This window comes from Fringilla coelebs (assembly GCF_963513975.1).
Source record: "Fringilla coelebs genome assembly, chromosome: 20".
Taxonomy (NCBI): domain Eukaryota; kingdom Metazoa; phylum Chordata; class Aves; order Passeriformes; family Fringillidae; genus Fringilla; species Fringilla coelebs.
The window spans coordinates 1,887,095-1,905,214 of NC_140046.1; the positions used below are offsets into that span (position 1 = coordinate 1,887,095).

The 18,120-nt window shown below is 41.2% G+C and overlaps 1 protein-coding gene across 8 annotated transcripts in view; it reads right to left on the bottom strand.

Moving 5' to 3' along the window:
• The window catches only part of USP32 (ubiquitin specific peptidase 32), a 61,399-nt gene that overhangs the window by 13,294 nt on the left and 29,985 nt on the right, over positions 1-18,120 (bottom strand). For 2 of the 8 annotated variants that reach the window (XM_084218999.1, XM_084218998.1), the window contains exons 6-16: positions 14,581-14,712; positions 13,238-13,345; positions 12,367-12,482; positions 11,702-11,764; positions 10,068-10,151; positions 7,707-7,768; positions 7,498-7,600; positions 6,172-6,217; positions 4,758-4,933; positions 3,916-4,056; positions 2,121-2,238 (exon numbers count right to left, since the gene is read on the bottom strand). In XM_084218999.1, coding sequence (XP_084075125.1) covers positions 2,121-2,238; positions 3,916-4,056; positions 4,758-4,933; positions 6,172-6,217; positions 7,498-7,600; positions 7,707-7,768; positions 10,068-10,151; positions 11,702-11,764; positions 12,367-12,482; positions 13,238-13,345; positions 14,581-14,712 — 1,149 coding nt within the window. Of the gene's footprint in view, positions 1-2,078; positions 2,239-3,915; positions 4,057-4,757; positions 4,934-6,024; positions 6,218-7,497; positions 7,601-7,706; positions 7,769-10,067; positions 10,152-11,701; positions 11,765-12,366; positions 12,483-13,237; positions 13,346-14,580; positions 14,713-18,120 lie in introns of all 8 variants that reach the window. The other 6 variants (XM_084218995.1, XM_084218993.1, XM_084218994.1 and 3 more) reach the window with 4 other exon arrangements.

Here is an 18,120-nt window from a genome sequence, read left to right on the forward strand (position 1 = left end):
CCCTTTGGGACAACAAATTTGCTGTCACAAAGCAGGTAAAATACCTCCCTTCTTAGCAAAACCTATTAGAAAATTGCTTCTCTGAGATTCTCATAGGAAATAAAAAAATTCAACGGAGTTCCACAAGTTTTCACAATTCTTTTTGTCTCTTAAAGACACAGTGTGAGAGGCAAAGGGAATTTTCAAAAGAAAGGACTTCAAAATTTCATTAGGAATTCCTTTTTGAGAGAATGTTGTAAATAAAGTATAAAGTACAAAAACCAGTTTGACTATTTTGGGAGTAGCATGACCTTGCTTCCACTCCTCTGTGGGGATGAATGCTGATCTGGGCACATGAAATCAGCCTGGCAGCTCGCAACAGAAATATTTGTAATAACTAAATTTCTTAAAAACTAAATTCCTCAAAACATTCTGTGAAGACACCTGGGATTTCCACCAAAATTTCTCAACAAGCTCAAACTTGCAACAACAAATTAATTGGTCGAGATTGTTGCTCTTTCTAATGGGAGCTCATCTTGAAATAAAAGATTTACACTAGAGATGAGACCAACTTTAAAGAGGGGGCTTTCTTTTGAGCTTTTTTTGTTTAAAATTCAGAAGTTCCTCACTGCTTACAAGCATGAAAAGCTTTTATTATCCAGCCCAACCAAAACTGCAATACTTAAGTAGCCTGAGAAGTGACACAATTCTCTTGTCACTGTTAAAAGATTACAATAAAATAAACAGTACAACATGAAAAGGTGCATGAAATATATATATACATGATATATACATGAAAGTATTACATTATCACATGCAATTTGACAAGAGAGAAAATGATACCTTCTAAATCAGCAAAGCATCAATCTGGCTTCAGTGTACCAAGCAAAGTACTCAGGTTTTTTAAAAGAAAACAACATTTTCTGAGATTAGGGATCAGAGGATTAGTTGTAAGATTACAGCAAGAAAGCACATTTGAGAACTCCACAAGATTAATAACAGATTGGACAATCAAATTAGTGCAGTGCAAAGTAATTCCAAATCAAGATCAAATTTGGCACATGAGAAGATTCTGTTCATTGGAATTTGGGCATTTTAGGATGTCCAAACAAAGCAGTTTCCATGGGATTAGGTCAGGCAGGAAAGCTGAGTTTGGGCAGAGGCAGTTTGTGCAGCACAGCTCGATGGCACAGGCAGCTGCTGATACACAGAGGGCTGAGATCCTCCCAGAGCAGAGAAAAACTGAGCACCTGCATCAGGGCTCTACCCACATCCTGACACTGGCAAGGCTGAAGGACTGTGTTTTCAGCAGTCAGGTGAGCCCATTTTTGGACAGGTTACTGTGGATGCAAATGTGTGTCCAAATGTGAGTGCAGGGCTTCCTTCCAGCCTCTTTTGCAAGGCAAACTGCGAACTGGAGACAAATCCTGCAGCACCTCAGCTGAAATGTGAAGCCACAACCTAAAGATTACTCTTGTAAAATCTTTTGGTGAGCATTACCACCACAATAATGACAAATAGATTTTAGCTGGGTGTTTATACTTTGTATTTAATTGTCTTTTTTAACTACATCAAATAATAGTCTTCATATCCCATTCACTTCATCGCTCTCTAAAGAGCATTAAATAATTTTGGGCATCAAAGCCCAGCTGCCCAAGTAACTCAGAAGCATTTGGCTAAGCATTAATTGAATTTATTGTGCCACTGCACTATCAGAGAGGCACAGAGGCACCTACTCCATGGCTACAGCAATCACTCCCAGAATGGGAATGCCCAGCTCTGGCTCTCCTGATCAGTTCAGCTTCTGCAGTGCTCATTTCTCACCCCCAACTCACCCATAAACATGGCAATCAACAGATTTCCCTGCAAATGCTCCCTGCTGCCTTTTCCTTGAGGAGAGGGCAGGGGAAAGCCCTGCAAGTGCTCCTGGAGCCTCTTCCCCCGAGGAGAGGGCAGGGCAGCCCTGGATGCTCCCGAGCGCCGGTTGTGCCGCAGGGCGATCGAGCTGGAGCACAAGCACAGCACAGGAAGCTCCCCCAGCCTGGGCTGGCCTAGAAACTGCACAGGGGATGGTGGTTCTTGCTGCATTCTTAAGTTACCTCTGGGCAAATGCTGAGGGAACATTCTGAGGCTCATCATACCCATATTGACCCAGACGTTGGACTGCTGGGTGCGCGTGGCCGGCTGCTGCCGCAGGAACAGCAGGTACCGAGGGAACAGCTCCAGCTCTGGCACGTTGGTCTTGCTGTTCTTGATCACCTGCAGAACATGTGAGGAACATTTCAGAGACTCACCTTGCAAGTGTGGAGGGGATAGCAATAGGAACAGGAGCGATTCGCTCATTAAAAAGTTATTAAATTATTAAAAAGCCAAACTCTTTAATGAGGAGACAAAAAATTCAAACTTCTCGTGGGGTTTTAGGCAAATATCCCCAGGAATGACAATTTCCTGATTCCTGAGCACTTTTTGGAGCTTATTAGCTGCAGGTTGTCAAAAGCAAACACCTTATTTAGTGCAGCATCACTCTCTGCACCACACCATGGAAAGAATATTTTTGTAACTCCTGGAATATATGTGAATCTACAATGAACCTCATTAATTCCACTCAGTGTATAAGACTTCCACATAAAAGTTTCCCAGCTGTTGAAAGAACTGACAAATGCAGGATAAGACATTTGGTTTGAACTCTGTGAACCACAGGATTGACTTAAAGCCTTCATATTGTACAAACAGGCTGCAACCTACTTTTGTTGCATTTTGCTGCGTTGACAGGAAAAGCTGAAATTACCCCAAAACATATTTTGCAGCTTTTCAGCCACCATTTCTCCAAAGATTTTGCCACTTAGATCTGTCCAAATATACAACCAGAAATGGAAGGAATGTTCAGTCTTTTTGTGACCACGTGAAGCAGAAGAAAACGGCTCAAGCTGTGAGAAGGAACGTACCGCACACAAGTGCCACAGTATTCAACTTCAGCTACAACAAAAACAATGGTGATGACATTTTCTGAGGGGAAAAAAAGCACATTACTTTGTGTATAAAGTGATATGGCCTTTTCTGGATCATGAAAGGTGTTTGTTTCCATGGAGAATGTGTGGGAGGAGGTAAGAAGCCAGTGATTTTTCCCTGTAAAATAATTGTCTGCACTAGAGCCAACAGACCAAATTGTCAAAAATATAGAGATAATCCTCTCCCATCTGTGACACTGAATGTTTGTGACATCAACCACCAAAAATCTATTGCTACCAGCACAAAAACCCCCTCAGATCCTTTTTTAAGTGCATCTCCTACAAGGGACTACCTGACACAGAACAAACCAACCACTCTGTGGATTAAATACGCTCAAGAGAAATTGAAGAAAAAGTTCCCAACATTTCCAAGAGAGCAGATTGCTGCAGGTCCAGCTCCCAGCGCTCCTGAGCAGCCATTCTGACAGAGAAGAGTCCTGGCCTCTTTTCTTTCCTGGCCTCACCTATTGCCAGCTGCTTTTGAGCTCTCCCCCAAACCCTGCACATTGTGTTTGTGACACTGAACCTGAAGGAGCAATTGTTGCCTTCCCCTCACTTGATGACATTGTCAGAGAGAAGGAACAGGTTTTCAGAGCTGCAGGTGTCCCACTTTTCACTCTATAGCTTTCTAACTCTATCTCAGCCTTAAAGATGAGAGTTTTGATGCCAAGCCTTTTAAACTGACCTCAGGCTTAGTTGTGTGTGCTTCAGCAAACAGCAGCAGCTGAGCAGCGCCTCTGCCCCGCTGCCAGAGCCCTGGGATTGTGCTACAAACCTCCTGCTAACACACAATTCTCCATCCAGAGCCAGCCTGGAGGCTGCTGTTTCCCAGTTTGCTCTTCCAGACACAGGATGAAGTGGGAGATGACTCTAAGAGGTTACCTCTGGACAAGTCTGGTTGTTAAAAGTTTCTAAAATCACAACTCACCGGCCTGGGCAAGGACAGGTTTGCTCCATACCAGTGGTAAAGTGCTCTCCAAACTGGCTCTGGCACCATGACATAATCCTTTCCTTCCACCAGCTGTGGAGATCTCTTCAATCTTCCACCCTCCATAGTTAATGATGCAGCCTTTAAAAAAAAGGGGGTTTTGTCACATCTCAAGGGGAGAAATGAGTACATGGCCACAGTGATTTTAGTTCATGAACACTGAACACTCTTTAATTATTAAAAGGCTTCTAAGTAACAATTAGCAGCTGCTTTTCACACAGAGCCAGCAGTTAAATGTAACAGTAATTAACGTTCAAGTCTCATTATTTACTGCTTCTCTAAAAGCTTGTGCAGTATAAAATTCATGTGTTTTGCTCTTGTGTCACCTACTCCAACAACTCTGGATAGAAAAATCCCATCTCTGCTCAGCACTGATGCTGCTGTCTGTGTTTCATGTCCTATTTGCACCCATACTGCACAAACCATCAGCTTTGCTTTACTATATTGTTATGCAGCAGCAGTAAGTTCATATTTAGATGGAAATGCTGAAGTGTTTGATTATCAAAGTATTTTACATTTAATGCTGCAAGCTGTCTTTTCATAAATGCCTTTCCAACTGTAAGAGTATTTTGAATGTTTCTTTTCTCAAAAAACACAAGAGTAGCTGTAGAAGCAGAACACAATTTTTCCCTCTTAGAATAAGAGTAAGAAACCTCAATTTTGCTGTGTGACAGAGCAGCACTGATTCAGAATTAAGCTGAAAAAAACCAACATAAAAAAGCTGTGATAAAAAAGAGCTAAAATATGCTTTTCCTCTATTGCCATGCCTGGGGTGCCTTTACCTTGACTGGCTCCTGGGTCACCAGGGGCTGGTTGTCAATAGCTCCTGGTTTCTGGGGGTTCAGCTGCAGCAGAGCATTCCCATTGGAGCCCAGGAAACACTGGTTGTTATTGTCTGAAGTGTTGTGCTGCCTTGCAAAGCTCACCTCAGAGCCTGGGGTGCCAGGGTACAGAGTATCTGAGCACAAAGCAGGAGAAAAACCAGAAATAATTAGAAATAATTCACTTCCTGATCCCATAAACCACAAAGGAATGAGTTACACTCTTGTATCCTTGTTTTAAAAAATATCAAGTTTGCTGCCCTTCCTCCTGCAGTGAAACATGCAACTCTTCCACCTCCAGAGGGATAAATCTGGGATCTCTCAGAAAGGGATTTATGATTCTATATTATATTTTATATAGTTGACATTATGACTACACAAACACAGCTCTGAAACAGCCTAACCAGCTTGGCATGAGCAAATGTGGTGAGCATTTTGTTATCTGGATGTTTGAATATCAGACTCCTAAAAAACTCACATACAGAACTGAAGATAAATCCAATAATGCCTTGGTTTATTTTTCCTTGAAAACCCAAATGGTTTTATTCTTAGAGAAGGTACTTTGGTCATGCAGAACTAAATAGAAATTTCAATTAAAATAAAAATAAAAAGAAAGATCCTTTGTCTCTCTGCCCTTTGTGTCCCCCAACCCCTATAACCCAATTTCAACTGAAATTATGATTTTAAAATACCAGATGCAATCTTACAAGAAAAACAATCCCCAATTCTCACAAGAACTCCTTGAAAATCAGGAGTAAAATCTCTTCTTTCACAAAGATGGCTCTTAGGATCTGCACAAACTCATTCAAATTTAAATCACATGCCCTGTAAAACTGCAACTGTGCTTTTCCTCGTGGTTTTTTGCTGTTTCTTCCCTCTTTTTGCTATCATTGCATGGCAGAGTACAGGATCAACCAGCTTAAAACAACTTAATGTAAAAGTGGGGGAAAAAAATCCACTCAGAAAATAAAGCATAGGACAAAAAAATACCTTCAAAATAATTCTGGAAATGAATTCCAGCATAACAGATGATCTGCTTTTAAACAAGACTTCGTGGTTGGCCACCACAGACAAAAATCCTAAAAAAAAATTCCTAAAAAATCCTGAAAAGATCCTAAACCCCCTGCAATCCAAGCTGTGCTATGTCTGTGACTGGAGGGGTCCATGCAGTGTGCAGTTTTCCCAAAAGCTGTTCTACATTAAACCTCCAAGGAAATAAGATGCTTACTGCTGCTGGTGGACTCTGAGGCTTCTGAGGCAGTGGAAATATTATCTGAAAACTTTTCTTCTGGAGCACTGAAGTCATTAAGACCTCCCATTTTGTCTTCTCCCTGTTCTGGGGTATTGGCTGCAGCAGCTACCAGGGGATTCTTACCTCCACTCAAGACAGATGAAGGCTCTATCACAACTGGGTTTGCATCCTAGAGGTGGGAAGAAACACAAAAGTTAATTATGAGCCAAGATCAAAGATGTGTCAGTCAAACCAGCACCTAAAATTCACAGTTCTGTGACTGCTTTTGCACATCACAAGATTTGCTGATGGAAAAAAGCTTTCTACAAGTTCAAACAAAAAAATCAGCAGAAACCAACTGCTAAAATTGTTAAAACAGTCAAATAAACCATCCTGCACAGAGTCAGAATTCCAAAATTATTTTCCCCACCTAGATACATAAAAATATACCTGGTTTTAAACAGCTGTAATTACAGACTGTAAATATTTGAAGGCTTGAAGTTCACATGGTTACATGAGCACAGCAAGCACAAAAACAAAAACCACTTTTTCCCTCAGACCTGCAGCATTTCACAGAAATTCTGGTGGGTTTTGATTTTTGCTTGAGAAGTGCAGGGAGTGATGGCCTTGTGCCATTCTGCAAAGGATTAGGGATGAAATCCTGAGCACATCTGAGCACTCTCACCAGGGTAAGGATCAAATTACCTGGCATTTCTGGCATTTCAACCCTCATTTGGCCAATTCATTGTGCACAAAGAATGATGGTCTTTACAAGGTTAGTTAATGCATACATTGCAGTTTTCTGAGTACTTTCAGCTATTTGTTTTTATAAAACAAATCAAGTACTTATATGATTACTTATGAGGGCATAAAAACTCTTTTGAGAGGTTTATTTCACTTGTTTAGCCTGCAAATAATATTTATCTCCAGTTACATTTTATTTACTAGTCTGTATTTTGTACAATTCAGTGTTGCTTCAGCTTAAATATTTTAATTAAAGGGTATTAAAGAGCATCCTGTATCTAAAAAGTTTAGTAGGACTTCTTTGACTGGGTATTAGGCTATTTTTTGTCATTGCCTCTAAAGCAAATTATGGCAATCTCCTCCTTTGTCCAGAGAATTCAGTGTGTATTCGTGGCCCAAGCCAAGTCAAACCCAAAGGGGGCAGCTTTATTATCAGATGGATCAGAAAATGTGAAATAAATGCTCCTGTGAGCATGGTTTTTATTCAAAAATAAGATGAAGGAATGATGAAAGAGATGAGAATGTAATGAAATTACAGTGCAAAGCTCCCCACATAACAATGATTCAGCAGAACAATTATTTTCCACCAAGAGACAGGAGATGCTCAGTTCTGAGCATTATTGGTTCAGTCATTTCCTCCACACTGTTTTTTCCATCAACACATTCAGAAAGACAAGAAATCACTTCTTCAGTATAGATTATTATTATTATTATTATTTTACTTACATATTTGACATATTCTTTCCACTGGTGCCACCAGGGCATAGCAATGAGAAACCAGTTGTGCCCTGGCTGGAGGCCATACCTGCTCTCTCTTTCCAACCAGCCTCTGCACAGAGAGAATGGGAATTTTTAGCTCAGGGAATTTCTAGATCCTTTGAAAATACTCAAAGGTGGATCTGAAAGGCATTTAAGCTTCTGAGCAAAGCACACACCTAATGATCTGTCCTTCCTCCTCTGGGGTGGCAGGTCGCAGTCCCAGAACAATGTGACACACCTGGAAAAAGAAAGAAATTCTTATTAACAGGCAAATAAAAGCAAATAAACAACTCAGATGAGACTTTTCATCATTTTATAATGGAGAAAGATTACTTCAAATTGAATAAATAACTAATAAAAAAGTCTTTTGAGCTGTGAGATTCCCAACTTGTTCCCACTGTTAAGAGAAAGGCACCAAGAATGTCAAATGCCCCAAGACAAATGCTGAGGTGAAGAGAAAGCAGTTCTCATCATTTTCAGGCTGTGACAGGTCCCAGGACTGCAGTGGATCAGACACACAAATTAGGAAGTCTGGGTGTGCTGGGGAGAGGGAATGAGGAACTGGGAGAGTGCAAGTGGGTTGGCAGAGGATGAACCAAAAGTTAAAAAGGAATTGAAAAGGAAGAAAGTGGGAATGAGTGGTTCTAGATGGCATTGAAAGGGAAACAAGAACTGGAGAGGCTGAGGGAGAACTTCAAAGCAGAGCAAGCAACCCAAACCCCAGCCAGAACCACTCTGCAAAGTGCAGGGCATTCTCCTCTGGATGTCTGCTGGTGTTTTGCTTTCTCTTTTTTTTAATTCAGTTTTGAACTGAACTGGAAGGAAAGGCCCCATCTCCTGGGCAGCTGCCTGGCCTGCCTGGGGTTTCATTCCCAGTACAAACCAGTGCCAGATGGCTCCTATTTCACCCCTTTCCCAGTAGAGCTGGACAGGAGGAGAGGAGGGAAGGGCTCCTCAGGAAGCTGCCAGGGAGCAGGGGCAGCTCTCGACCCTCCCAGATGGTTCTGCTGCTCCCCCCATGATTTACAGCCTTCTCCTTGTGTCTCTTTGGAGGCTATCAATTTGTATCTCAGCTGGAGATTTCTAATCACTGCTAAGATGTCTTATTTAAATTTATATTACAGTGAGAGAGACCATTTCACATTCTGAATGAAACAGAGGCCATTAGCCAGGGGGTAGCAACAGATTTTCCAGCACACACAACACAGCTGGGCCTGGTGTTTCTTTTTAAATTTGTGTAGCTAAAATGAGATTCTTCTGATAAACCAAGCCCTCTGCAAACAAACCCATTTGTTGACAAGCTTTCCACTCAGAATATTTGGCTTTTCTGTCTGCAGATGAGGCCCATGACACCTCAAATAAATGCCCAGATAAATCAATGGCAGACTCTGCCCTGTGCTTTACGTGATAAAGTTATAAAAAAAAAAATTGAAATTAAAATCTAAAATGAAAACACAGCAGCTATGTCAGGAGGAAAAAAAAACATTGTAAATGAGACTTCCAATGAGCAATGTGCAACATTGGTGATGTGTAATCAGCATTAGGACAGATTTATTACATCTTCATTCATTCTTTGTCAAGATTGCAGGGATATTTGTTAGTTCATCAATATTTAGTTATGAGGGGATATTTGATGCCAGACAGGGCAAAAATAAAGACAGCCCTTCTGGAGAAGGTTGCAACTTCAGCAAACTTGATGTAATTAGAGATCAAATGAATTTGAAGAACTTTCTGGTGTTCTTCTTTCCAGCTGTGGTGTAGCTGGTGGCCTCAGGACACTCTCACTCAGTCACCCTGAAGCTCTTTGGAAAGTAACATTCAAAATGCAATTTATAAAGTAGTCACAGGCCAATTAGGATCATTATTATTATTATAATTTAAACTCCAAGTATCAACCTCAAAGGAAAACAGGTAAGGAACAAACTGCAGTGGATGAAAATACCCTTTAGGGTTATTTTCTGCACAAAGTGAGCCAGAGCTAAAATGTGGCTTTCAAGGATTTAGAGAAATCCAATTCAAGCTCAATTAAAACCCAATTCAGCACACACTTAATCCTCAGCTTCTGCAAGGGAACAGTGATAGGATATCCCAGCTTTCCAGGACTGCTTCATTAGGGAAGCAATGAGAGGCACCTTAGAGGGCTGAACAGAAAATGTAAAGGGAAACTGGTTGTAAAATGAAAAAGGAAAGAATTAGAAATTTTTTTTCTCATTCCCAGGGTTACTTTCTTGGCAAAGATTTGCCACAAAAATCATTTCAAGCACAGCCTTTGTCTAATGGAAAACATAATTGCTGATGCACTGGACATTTCATTTTCTGAGCAGTGCAGCAGGTTCTCTTGAGCAGATGAGGCTTTGGGCATTCCATGCACTGCAAGAACAACAACCAGAGAGAGAATGCTCTGCCAAGGCAGCCCAGAGCTGCAGAGCCACATCCCCTCCTGTGCACACAAATGCTGATGCTGCACTTCGTGGCCATGCAGAAAGCTCAGCAGTTAATTACTGTAAATTACAACCTTAGATTTCCCCTAAACACACCTGAAAAAGCAGATTTAAAAATTCATTGGCAAGAGCACTCTTCACACTCCATATCTGGTAGTCCTCCAGAGTGAGGTGTCCGAGCTGGAAGGGAGGAGAAGGAAAGGGAAGGAAAAACCATCAAAACGTGAACCTGGTTCTGGTAAAATGCTCATCACCTGCATCATGCAAGGCAGGACAAAACCAGGGAACTGATAAAAATTGGCATCTGCCACTATTTAAATAAAATTTGATCCAGTAAAAGGAAAAAATTCCAGTTCTATCATAAGACAGGGAGCCTAGAGAGCTGAGCAGCTCAGGGGTGAGCAGTGCAGGGGTGAGCAGTGCCCAGAGAGGAAGCTCTCCATCACTCCCATCCAGTGTCCATCCCTGCACCCCTCACACACCCACATCCTCCTCTGAGGGGATGAAAAGCCAGCCTGGGTCACCAGGTCCCTGTGATCTCAGCTAGCAGCACAAATCCCACGAGCCCCTCCTCCCCTGCCCAGCGCCAGAGGGGTGACAGTGACCATGTCAGAGGGATCTCTGACTCACTGAAGGGATCAGTCTGAGGTTTTTAGCTGCCAATATGATTCAGAGCCAATTTTACAGCACTGGCAGGTACTCTGCCTCTCCTTCCAGACCATTTTCTCCAGAGTTAACCCAGGTCAAAGCTAACACATGAAAAGAGGTTAAATAATTTATGTAATTATTGCACCATCAGCTCTTTCCAGCACTACACTGATGATGCCACTAAAAAAATCCTCTGAAGACTGAAGTCTTCTTTTTTTAACTCTTTGTGGAATCAGGACTGCTGCACACTTGTTTATAAACTGCCCTTTCTTTCAAGAAGCCAAACAATAAAAACCTCAAAGGATGAAACAGAGAGAAGCCACAATTTCCACTGCTCTGGCAATTAAAGAATTACAATAAAGTATTTGCCCATCACTTTGTTGGAGTACAAGCAGGCAAGACAAGTACTCACACACATAACTAAACATTTCTAGACATTCTTTATAGTTTTTCATAAATTATTCATAGTTTCTAGACACTCTTCCCAATTAGTGAAGCAAAGGATGAAATAATGGAAGCAACTTCAACAATATTTTTTATGGATATCTCCAAATCTCCTCTTTCCAGAGAGCAAGGAGGAGAATTACAGATAATTACAGATTTACACCCAGCTACATTTAAAGCACAATATAAACTACCAGGACTTTCTGCTGTGTCATGACAGATGCTTCCATAGAAGGATAATGTGTCTTGACACAGCATAAAATATAAGATAAACTTCTGCACTCTCTCTCAAGATCAATTTTAACAGGAAACAAAGAACAGTTTCCCCAGAACAGAAGTCAAGCATCAGATTTAAAACTGATGTTAGTTATGCACAGCAGAGCCTTGCAAACAGTGCAGGCTTCCAATTAAGTTCACCTGGTTATTTTGGGTTTAGCTTCATGTATTAAAATGGCTAATAAAATTCAAACACATCCTTTCTTTCACAGAACAACCTGGTAAATTTAAATGGAAAACTGACATTCCTTGAAAAAGATTCTTTTATTGACACATCTCTGCTCCAAAGAAAGCACTTCCTAATAAATAAACTGAAGGTACTGGGGTATGAAAATGACAAGGGAAGAAGAGCAAATTCCTACCTTTGTGTTATCATGCACATGTAAAATATCCTCCACGATTTCAGACAAACCCATGTCCAACTCCTTCAACAAAAGCATTAGAAATCAGAGTTACAGTCTCCCAGCAGGATGTGCTCAGAATAAAAATAAAACTGTAAGAAATGCTGGAAACTCTCAGTAATTCAAACCAAGAGCTCCCAGATTTAAAAATCTGCGCTTTTGTACCTTTCTTTATATGAAAGAACACACATTATAGACAGACCACTGAGCTTGGGGCAGGTCAGAACACACATTCTAGCCAAACCTTGGGATTTGGGCAGGTCAGAACACACATTTCACCAAACCTTGGGATTTGGACAGGTCAGAACACACATTTCACCAAACCTTGGGATTTGGGCAGGTCAGAACACACATTTCACCAAACCTTGGGATTTGGGCAGGTCAGAACACACATTCTAGCCAAACCTTGGGATTTGGGCAGGTCAGAACACACATGCTAACTCAACCTTGTGCTTGGGACAGGTGACAGCTCTGCAAGGCAAGGGACAGCCACCTGTCCCCCTCCCCAGCTGAGGGGCTCAGGGGAGCCTGTGCCTCAGTGACCCCCACCCAAACAAGATGCACATTCCTCCTTTGGAAGGATGGCTCAGGAAACAGAAGGAAACCCACCCCCAGACAGCACTCACAGGTATTTTGTCTGTCCTGTTGTCTTTCCAGACCTCTAGAAGTGCCACCACCATGTCCTTGAGCTCGGTGCGGGACAAGACCCCATCGCGGTCCACGTCAAACACCTTGAAGCAAACTGGGGACAAAGGGAAGGGCTTTGCTGTCAGAGGCACTGCACAACTCTTGTTTCTTTATTCCTTGCAGCCCCCTGAGCCTGCAGAGCAGCTGACCCAGTGCTGACAGCTCTGGAGGGGGGATGCACGTGTGGAGGTGAGGAAATGGAGCAGCTGTGTTTCACAAACTCAAACCCACAGCCCTGCAATGCTGGGTTTGCTGATGGGACCTAGCAGGGAACGTATGTGCATCCAGAAATTTCCAGGGAATTACAGCTTGGAAGTTGCAACAATGGGGTTTTGGAGAAGTAGGGAACAAAAAGTTGTTTCAAAACACAGGAACCTAGCAGGGAGCCAGCTGGGAACTGGGCAGTGGAAAGCCACAACATGCTATTTACCACAAGACAATCAAATAGGACATTTGTTTTCTATTATAGATAATGAGTAGCTAAGTGTTTGCACTTTCTATATTGAGATACACACTTCTGCCTCAAAATGCAGAGCACTGAAAAAATAAATTCTGAAATGTAGTTTTCCCCAGTTAGATAATTTACATGGAACTACTGATAAGCTGTAAAATACATGGAATTAGGTTTAATTATCCTTTATAAAAGGAAAGATTGATATTCAAAATTCCTCTTTTTTTTTTTAACTTTTAAAGTCACTTTTCACAGACTTGTTCAGTGGGAAAAGAATCTTAAAAAGTGAAAACAACTAAACCTCATTGTTCAAACTGAAAAACTGCTCCCAAATTAACAGTTAAATTTTGCATACTTACACTTCTGTCTCTCTGCCAAGGGTCCCCTGCAACATGCTGAGAGCCCACAGGAAATTTCTTTAAAATCTATGTGATTGTCTCGGTTTTCATCAAAAGCATTAAACAAACCTGCAAACCACAAAAGCATCTCCTGTTACAGCACCTGAGAGAGCCACCTGCACCTCCACCAGGGGTTCATGGGCAAGGAGAAGTACAAACACTTGTCATTTACTCTCATTAAGTGTAATAAAGGTAATTAAGCACTACTAAGGCCATTTAAAGGTGAATTAGATGTCTCAGGGATGGCTGATCCAGGCAGGGGTGGGGAGGGAATCAAGAATTCTGAGCAGCTGCCTGCTCCTCACACCCTCCTTGTAATGAGTGATTGAGAGTGGAGCTGAGCCTGTATGGGCAGAAATTCCTGTGGAAATCACTGAACTGCACTGCAAATTAAGAGCTGCAGCTACCAGCCTTCAAAGCATTTAAGTATTCAAATCATTCAGCATTATTTATCCCATAACTTTTTTTTTTTGGCAACAATGACTCTGCAGAAGGCAAAGAATGACCAGAAACCATTCAAGTTTCCCCACAGCAGCTGTGCAAGTTTAAACCACTGAGTAGATAAAAGACACTCAGGAAAAAAAGGATGTGGAGATACATCCCTGCAGAACTGGACATAAATTCTGATTTTTTACCATTGCAGATGACTTTCCCATTTGTTACTTACTGCTGCCACTTATCAGTAAAGCCAACTTTTTGGTAATAATAAAATTGTCACTCCAGGACTGCAGAGCAGAACTGGAGTGCAAGTGGAATGTCCCTGAATGTCCCCACGTCATGCAGCAAATGGCAATGGGACAGCTCCAGTTATTACCAGAGTGGCTTCAACTGGACAGACCAGTCTGGTTGTCAGCAGAAATAACAACCTACAAATCTCCTGAGTCTCCTGAATGAAATCTTCCTTAATTTACTTTTTAGGGAGGAGTGTTTCATTGGCTGCACGATACAACAGCTGACTTGCACACTGAGGTGTCATTTAATAGCTGAAACTCCCATTTACCAGTTTTAAAATGCTCAGTTTTCTCTCATTCAGGCCCAGCAGTTTATTTTGTCTTTACAGAATCTTAAGAAAAAATTTTAAGCAACTACAAGGCGACTTCTACATAAAATCTGACATATTTCCTGCCAACTGATAACAATGCAACACCTCCTTCAGCATATCCCACATTTTCCCTCTTTTCCCATTTTCCAGAACTCAGTGAAGTTATTCTGTCCTTGAACTGAGAGGGCATTTCAGAACAGACACTTCCAAAGCCATCACAGCTGTGAGCCAGCAGAGGCTGCTCCCTGCTCTCCCTCCATACCTTCACTCAGGGATTGATGGATTGGGGGGGACACCAAGGGGGCAAAAGTCTCCAGATCAAAGCGTCCTGTCCGTGACTGAGCCTTCAGCAGCCAGTAGCGCTTCTCCAGGTCGATGATGTCAGATTCCTCCACTGCAGAACCAAATCAATAAAAGAAATAAATAAACCCAAATCACCTGCCTTGGCCACAGAACCTTCTCACCCATTCACCATTGAGGGGTTCACCATCAACAGCATCATCACAAGTGTGTAAAAACCCAGAAATTAATTTTTCCCACTGTTAGAGCCTCTTCATTTTTCATCTATTTCTGTTTGGTGATTTGAACAGGCAGCTTGTATGTGCAGTGCCTTGTTTTCCCAGGGTATTCAGTCTTAAAATCCTCAAAAAAGACAAAAAGTAGCATTAAAAAAAACCCAACCCAGATCTTTTATAGAAAAGAACGATGCAGTACTCGGCTGCCCCTTAAAAACTGCTATTTGAAATTTTTAACTTTTTTATACAGTAATAAGGCTAAATTTTAATGTGGCATTTAAATGTTGTATCTCAGCATTATTTTTTCCAAATACAAAATAGTTTGCTTCACTTTATTATTTATACTATAGAATTATTTATAATTATTTAATTTACAGTAAACACTGGAGAATGGCTACACAAACCTACAATGCAGAGGAACTTAAAAGGTAATTTAAAAAGGGAAAAAAACCCAAACCCAAGAAATAAAACAAGGTGCAAGGATGGATAAAAATAGCCAGAGGAAGAACTTGTGCTTTCCTTCAAAACATTCCATACAAATGCTCTCTTTATGCTTTATCCTTGAAATTAAATATATATATATATAAAAAACAAGATTAAATTTCTGCCCAACAATACTTTTAACCTTTTTACATATGCAAGTGTGTCACAACAGTGCTTTAGGTCAGTGCCAATTAATTGGTTCTCAAATAGATCTGTAATGACAAAGCTGTCTATATTAAGAAGCACTACGTGTGATCTCATTCCCAGATGGTTCTGAGCCCTTAAATCCATGCCAGTTTTCTAATAGGTTTAACTTGAGCTATTTGGCCTGGTTTAGTCCACAGAAACAATAATAATCCTGTAAGGCTTAAGAACTGAAGGGTTCCACCTAAAAAGTTGTGTCAAATTGAAATTTTATTGATTTCTTTGCCCCTTTCTGTCATTAGTGGCAGTAATTTACTTAAAATAGTAACTTAGGTAACCTGCAGTGAGTATGAAGTGGTTGGAACTGCCCAGCAGGAGCATCATATGATGCACCAAAACTTACACAACCCTTCCCTCAGCAGCAGAAAGAGTGGGGAAATCTGAATAAAGAATCTGGAGTTGGAGGGGTGGAAAGGGTTTGCATTTTCCTGTACGGTGTTTTTAGACAGCCCAGCTGGAGAAGTGACATCAGTGACAAATGTCCCTTTCCTGAGTGCCTTCAGAGCAGTGACAGAGGTGACAACCCCAGCCCTGCCTCCCCAGTTCCTCAGGGCATCACTGCCAGCTCCTGGGCATGCACACAGGGAGAGAAGAGCTGATCCAGAAGAAAAACTCATTTCCTTTCCCCTCTCCCTCCTTCCCAGATGGACCAGACCAACCCCCTGATCTGTTTTACCATCCCCTGGCTCTTGGCTGGGCTCTTATCACAGAGTTATTTGGGTTGGAAGGGACCTTTAAAGGTCACCCCCACCTCCTCCAGGGACACCTTCCCCTGGATCAGGTTGCTCCATCCAACCTGGCCTGGGGTTTCCAGGAATGAGGAATCCACCACCTCACCACCAAAGCTTTCACATCCACTCTCAGTTTAAGCCCATTTCCCCATGTCCTACCGCCTACTGGAAGCCTGCCCCAACACATGAAGAAGCAGCAATCCAAACTTAGGAAGGAATATTATTCCACTAGAAATCAAGAAAGAGGAATAGAGGAATTATTTCTTTCAAGATCAGCACACAGAAATATCAGAGATGTGAGGAGAATCCCAGGGCTCTTCCCCTTCCCAAACAATGGGAGAGGGGAGCTTGTGCTGCCATTTACAGGAATTCCACTTCCACATTACTGCTCTCATTAGCAAACACAAAAGATTATTTATGTTCTCTTGTGCATGACCATGTAAATCACTTTGCTTCCTTTTAATCCACCTCTGTAAGTAGGAAGAATAACAAATGTGTGAGCTGCACTTCATTCTTCAACTGATGCAACACAGAATATTCAAAACCCAGCAGGAAGCTCCAATTGTCCTCACTGAAGAGTAAATCTGCAGAAACCTTTCTCTGGCAGGTGCAATATTTATCTTTAGTAATTAAGAACTGCAAGAATGTTCTATTTTGCCAGAGAACCTCTCTCAAATACCTGCAGTAGAAGTTAGTTGCATTCTGGTTTATTTTTTTGCTTGTATCTTCCTACAGTGGTGACTCCATTGTTTTATTATTTCAGCTCAGAAAAGAAAGGCTATCACAAAGCATCTTGGCTCTGTTTGTGTTCACATAAACTGACATCATGGTCACTCAAAGACAGAGAATTTTCAAAGAATCACCTTTAAGAGAACAGCTGATAAGTGTTGGCCCAAGTGTTACATTTTTATTCTAGCCCAAATGCACTGACTTTCTGCACAAGCACTTTAGAAAGTAAAACCATGTAGTATACAACATTCTCAGCACTGATTAGCCTTCCACAAATCAGGTTAACCATGAGTAAAAATGTGACAAAAGACTATTTCTCACTGACAGCCATAACAAACTGCAGCCCAGTGCAGCATCCAGTGAATAAAGGGAGCAGCAGCTCTTGGATTGCAGCACAGGGAGCTTCAGCTGCAGCTGAGCAGCAGCTGTTGCATAATTTGATTTCTCCAGACTAAGTTTTCACATAATCTTGTAAATCAGTCTCAGGATATGCAGTGCACCATCTATTCCTCCATGAGTGCAAACTAAAAGAAATCTCTGGCAGTTTATGATTATACACATAATCATATTTGTTACTGAAGTTCAATGAAGCATAGGAAAGGCACACCACACTCAATACCCAAACATATCAGTGTGCATGACAAAACACCACATTCCACTGAGGTTTTGTACAGATAAAAGATTTTATCTTTTCAAAATACATACTTTTTCCCCTAATGGCTGTTCAAATCACATCAAACCGTAAGCTGGGCTTTCATTCAGATTACTTAAAAGGATGTATTTCATATACACAATATAGGCCAAAACCTCAGGACACACAGGCTTTCTAGGCCAAGTAATTATTCATTTTGGTAATTAAATACATGATATGATGATTTGAGGTCACATGGACATGATGCACCTGAGAAATTTAAGCAGTTTACTACCACATGCTGATTTATGTCTCCCTCATCACTTGCCCATTAGAAATATGAAAAGCTTTATGAAAAGCTTCAGTTCTCTAAGAATTAGACCAATATAATCAGAGGATAATAAGTACAACTGAAGCACAGTCCTCTTCTTATAAAGGAAGAACAAATAAACATTTTCAATCAAAATATCACCTAAAACGGTAAAACTACTAAAAATGAGTTAATTTAG